At 42.5% G+C, this 5,865-nt stretch overlaps 1 protein-coding gene across 1 annotated transcript in view; it reads left to right on the plus strand.

Moving 5' to 3' along the window:
* The first annotated feature begins 5,574 nt into the window (after positions 1 to 5,574).
* LOC134468661 (alpha-1,6-mannosylglycoprotein 6-beta-N-acetylglucosaminyltransferase B) overlaps positions 5,575 to 5,865 on the plus strand; it is an 89,226-nt gene continuing 88,935 nt past the window's right edge. The window contains exon 1 of the mRNA XM_063222558.1: positions 5,575 to 5,690. Within this exon, the coding sequence (XP_063078628.1) occupies positions 5,621 to 5,690 (70 nt within the window). The 5' untranslated portion in view covers positions 5,575 to 5,620. The remainder of the gene's footprint in view (positions 5,691 to 5,865) is intronic.

Below are 5,865 nucleotides of genomic sequence, written 5' to 3' on the forward strand. Positions count from 1 at the left end.
GCTGTAGATATCAATATATACTAGTATGACCAAAGTACAGTAAGTTTTGCAGCTAAATGGGTCTATTTCTGGAAATTCAAAATTCAAAGAGAAGATCCACCTTTCCATGTATGGAGATGCAATTTTCCCAGTCATGACATGAATACTTGGAATCTGATGGTGGTGGTAAGTATTCGTGGAAAGGTAACATTTGTGAATGGGCAGCATGAATTATGGAAATAAACTAATAAGAAATGCACTACGTTGCCGCAAACATTCAATGGATGGCGCCATTGAACTCCCTAAGTTCCAGCGAGCGTTGCGCTGTCCACGGTGCTGAATTTTGTACCACGCGGCACAGCAAGCGTGTCCCTTTTGAATGGTAGGCTTCATTGAAAAAGGACAGATCATTTTAATTATACATAGTCGTTATTTAAAAAAGATAGGATCGACCCCTTCCCATCTGTAGCCTATGTAAATTCAACCAGATTCTTAATTATCATTTTACTTTACCAGACATAGCGGCGTTTTAGTTTTCGCAAAGTTGGCCAACGCACTCGCATCACTCACCTTGCATCAGGGAATATGCAATGAGAGAGAGAGAGAGAGAGAGAGAGAGAGAGAGAGAGAGAGAGAGAGAGAGAGAGAGAGAGAGAGAGAGAGAGAGAGAGAGAGAGAGAGAGAGAGAGAGAGAGAGCGCTCGCGAGAGAGAGAGAATTGAGTAGCGCCACTTCCCAGTTTCCATTCATTAGGGCTCCGCTCTGAGCCAAGCAGCAGTCTCTCGTGCTGCGTCCACCAATCCTAACGATACGAGAAGGAGGGAAGGAAAGCTTTAGAGCTCAGCTCAGTGGTCGAACTTGTCTCGTTTAGGGTAGCTGCTAACTGGTGACATAAGAAATGTATTAGGCTACTATACTTGTTATTGGTCAAACGAGTGGCGCAAAGAAACAACGATGGTTTTTATACGCTTGGATGTTTGTTTCGTCGTTTCGGTTTCGAACTTGCGAAGAGGTGCCGTGCCACAGCATACTCCATACATAGACCAGTTTCTAACCACTTTACCACGGGCTGTTCGATGTCATTTACATGATAGCCTATATAGCTGGATTATATTTATGCAACCGGTCTTCATCCGAAGAGTATGACTGACTTTTGTGTTCCCTCGTTGTGGTGCGGTAATTTGGGAAAATGACATCCTCCGGTCCCGATTGCACAGTTATGTTCAGGAGATCCCTTCTCACATTCAAGCCGTTCAGGTAAGACTTCACTTTTAGCTTCTGAACAGCAGGATACGGTGTTCATCATGGTGCCTGCCTGATGTTATCAAATTTAAGTTGATTGTTATTTGATCATTAGCTGACTAGTTTGTTTGTATTTTGGGACTAGTGTTAATCGAGTAAAATGTATTAACACTGTTGGGACTGCAGGATTACCGGAGAGGATAGTGTTCAGTAACTTTATTAATTTAAGTAGTTTTAGCCTACGACAATTTAGCTATGCACGACAATAACAAGCGGTGCGGGAACTAGCTATAACCCTACCCTGCATGTATGTCTTTCCATTCATTTTGTTTGCACTGCAGTGACTAGCATAGTTACTATTCAGTAAAAAATGCAAAGCCGACCTTGAAGGCATGGTAGCTCAAGAAAAATGATCGATACAACATGGAGAGCTTGTGGTTTGACTTGATGAAATTTATTCCTGAATTCCCTTGGGTGTATTAGAGCGGTCTGGTGGAAGACAGGATACACGAGGAGTGAACAGGCGAAAGAGTTGCCAATGAGGTCAATGTCAGCGTAGGCTATTATAGCCACCGTCAATGTAAAGCAACTTTTTTCTTTGAATATCCCTCAGCAATGCATGCAAGGATAGAGAACGTGCCGTTTCACGAGATGAAACGCGTATTGCTTTCAGTGTCGATTGTACTCCGATTGAAAGTATGGCATAGCCTACGATAGCCTATTAGAAACTAATCTGGCTTTTCGTATACTGATGGTGAATAGTGATTTCTATATAGAGTTGAAGATGTTTTCTAGCTCACGGTCTCCGTCCTAGTCATAGTAATAGTAGACTAATAGTAATGCCATAACCATAATGTTAACCAATGCCGAACAGTGCCTGTTGCTTAGTTCCCAGGAATGTAAGCTACTGGCAGTGACTCCTTACTTTTAAGACCTATACATTACTACGCACCTTGTAAGTGTGGGTTTGCTGCTTGCAGGCATAGCCAGCCTACTGTGCATGATTGACAGAGAAATCACATAGTGGGAGATGAGAAAATATCTGTTTGGCAGATGATCAAGGGGTTGAATCTCTGATTCTTCAGTTGACGTTTATCACTGTGAGACTGCCACAGGCTTCAGTGGTTGTCCTCCTGTCAGTGGCAGTAGGCTTCACAAGCAGGGGCGGATCTAGTCATTTTGGGGCCCTAGACTATATAAACATGGGGCCCTCAAAAGCCATTCTTTTAGCACATCACAAATTGGCATGGAAGGAGCAACGGTGCTATTTTAGTGTTTTGTATACAGTATACATATCAATTACTTAAGTGACCAATTAAAATCAGGCCTACTTTTTTGTGTTTTTTGCAACTGGTGTGACAGGCGGGGGGCCCTATGGAGGGCAGATTTGGTCAGGGCCCCAGGCAATTGCCTGGGTTTGCCTAATGTAAAGTCTGCCTCTGTACATAAGTGTTGCAGCAGTGATTCATGCATTCCACACAGCCACTATTCCTGTCTGGGCAGATGGTGTATGGGGTAAAACATTGTAACCTGCTGTTGTCATTATGATTTAGTTAATCCAAATAAGGGAACATTGATAACAGATTGGGATCTTATCACATTACTCATGGATTAAACAACAAAGGCCTTTTCTGGCAAACCTAGTAGTCAGAGCTGCTTTTATCTGATAGTGGGCTGCATTTAGTCATTGCATGGCACAAATTCAAATGATGGCAAATGGTGGATTTCAGAACTCCTCAGTCAAAAGCCGTTATCATTTCAGTTTGTAGAGTATGGCGTGCTCTTATCCAGATTGTTTGTTGGCTTCTTGGGTTTGGGTGCTCTTTAGTCCAAGGTATAGTACTTCCAGGTTAAAAAAAATTAGAGTTGAATTCTCTGACTAAGGCACTCCAAATTAAAATATCTTTATTCATATGACAAGTCCTACATGGACATATTAAAAACAAGGCCCACGCGTAGCGGCATGAGTGCCTTCTTCAGGGCGGCTTCTTGGGTTTGGGTGCTCTACAGTCCAGGGGTACGTTTCTCCAATGTTAGCATTGAACTACAGATGTACTTTGTAGTTATCTACTTACTTCAAGGCGAAATACGTGCATTTCTCGAAACCTTACTATTCCCACAGTAAGCCCAAAGTAGTGTGGCTACTTTCCTGAGTCCACACCGCTACTTACTTTCTTGGCATTGCAGTGCGTGACCAAAGAAGCAACAAGAGATAAGCATGAGTGCTGAGTCATGATTCAGCTGTTTCCTCCTAAATTCAGTGCGTGAAGTAGAACGCAATAGTGTACAACCACCACCAGCACATTTGATTGGATGTCACGACACCGTGACTCCGCTGTTTCCTCCACAACACACCTTGTAATTTCTTTGTGAAAAAACACGGCCGTGGCATTACAATCTGACACCGTCCGCACCAATAATGCAGTATTATCTGCATGCCGATTGGATTTCATTTCATTCCGAGGTGTAATTTGTAAAATATTTAGACAATAAAGTTGTGGTTACTCCCGGAAAATCACCTGTTGAATTGTCATATCCCTGAAAAAAATTTGCGCGGATTTCATTTCATAGCCTAGTGGTATTCACGCTTGCATCCCAATGGGAAAACAGAAGCCACGCCGATTCGAATCCACATGGTTGCAGTGCCATAATTTTGGAAATATCTGGCAGAAATAGATTATTTATTTTGTGCATTACCAACACACACGTGCAGCCAAGGGAAAATGTGTTACACTGTAGGGTCCAAAACACCATTTCACGAGTTGTTGTCGACATGCTGCACACTGGATTCGAACCCGCATTGGCTCGCGTCTTCCCATTGATAGACAAGCGTAAATACCCCTAGGCTATGAAATGAAATTCGCACTAAAAAAATTAAGTACTTGACACGTACACTGGTGCATTTCCGTGAGTAACCAATACTTTCTAATCTAAATATTTCAGAAATTACACATCGAAATGACACGAAATTCAATCGGTACACAGCTAAAAGTATATTATTAGTGTGGGATTCATCAGATTCCAAGGATATGACATTTTTTTCACGAACAAATGACATGACGTGAATTTGTGTTCTGAACACTCTCGCAGCTGTATCATGACTTTGTGTGCATGTCGATTGATTTTCAGCGCTTTTGCACCACAGGATTAAAAGATATTGACACATTTGTGGTCAAATATGTACTACAAGTTTAGCTAATGGGTGGAGTCACACTCTGAAGTAGACTAGCGCTGTGTGTTACTTGGGGTGGCTGAGGTGATGTCTGGACTCAATGGATCTAGTCCAGCTGTACTTCAACTTCACTGTCCAGATACGGATAGGAGGCGCCTCACTTTCAAAGTCACCACTACTTCAGAGTGCACATTACTCCAAGCAGTAGTTACTTTGTGTGCTAACATTCGAGACACAAGAGTTAGCAACTTTTATAGTATCTACTATACAACATTGCTAACCGACTAGCTACTTCGGCTTTGAGAGATGCACCCCTGGTATAGTACTTCCTGGCCCTGAAGAAGGCACTCGTGCCGCTACGCGTGGGCCTTGTTTTGTCCATGTAGGACTTGTCATATTAATAAAGTTATTTTAATTTGGAGTGCCCTAGTCAGAGAATTCATTCTCATTTTTTGAACCTGGAAGTCATTATCATTTGTTAGGCTTCTCTAGTAGCTTTCTAGTTGTTGCCGTTTTAGGTGCTAAGTGCACCTCCACATAGGATTTCTTTTATTTTTCTTTATTGCTATATATCTTTTTGTGCTCCCACAGTGCATTGTTCCATTATCAATCTGCCATCAGACGCTGCAAGACACATTTTATTGTATTAGTCGTAGCTGAATGTACTCCAGCTGGGACACAGTTCTTGAAGATGTGTTTTTAACCGAAATGGCCTAACCACTTACTGTGGGCTATTTAAAAACTGACATTACAAAGAAAGAAAATCAAGTGCTACTACTGTTATGTGGAAAGTGTCTTAGAAGCGCAGCACCAGTTATTTCTGCCAAAACCCTACACCGATCCTTGATGCAGTGAGCTTTGTTTTTTTTGTGTGCGACCTTGGCTGTTTTCCCCCAACAGCTTGGCCTCTACATACTATGGGCCTTAAAATTGTATTTTCAATTAATCTTAAAGCCAATTAATTATATTGTACATACATTTGTTGCAGATCTGAGTCTGTGGTTTTGACCTCAAAGTAATGATCTCTTCTTCTTCTTCTTCTTCTTCTTCTTCTTCTTCTTCTTCTTCTTCTTCTTCTTCTTCTTCTTCTTCTTCTTCTTCTTCTTCTTCTTCTTCTGTCTCTTTATCTCTATTTCTGTCTCTTTACTTCCCCCTTGGTCCTCCTCTTTTGCTTCTGTTTTCCAGGATCTTTGTAGCGGGCATTGGCTTCTTCAGCCTGTGTTTCCTAATGACCTCCCTGGGGGGCCAGTTCTCGGCCAAGCGTCTGGGGGACTCTCCCTTCACCATCCGAACTGAAGGTACAGCACAGTACATTGCACCCCCATATTAGACACATTAGCTACCACAGCCTGCCTGTTCCACTGCTCCCTCCCATTTGTCTTGCCAAACCTCCTTCCCCTACCTGCTGTACAGTTGGGGAGGTAGAGCTGCGGACAAGGAAAGCAGGTGAGAGAGAGAGAGAGAGAGAGAGAG

This window comes from Engraulis encrasicolus, chromosome 2, assembly GCF_034702125.1.
Source record: "Engraulis encrasicolus isolate BLACKSEA-1 chromosome 2, IST_EnEncr_1.0, whole genome shotgun sequence".
NCBI classification, from domain to species: domain Eukaryota; kingdom Metazoa; phylum Chordata; class Actinopteri; order Clupeiformes; family Engraulidae; genus Engraulis; species Engraulis encrasicolus.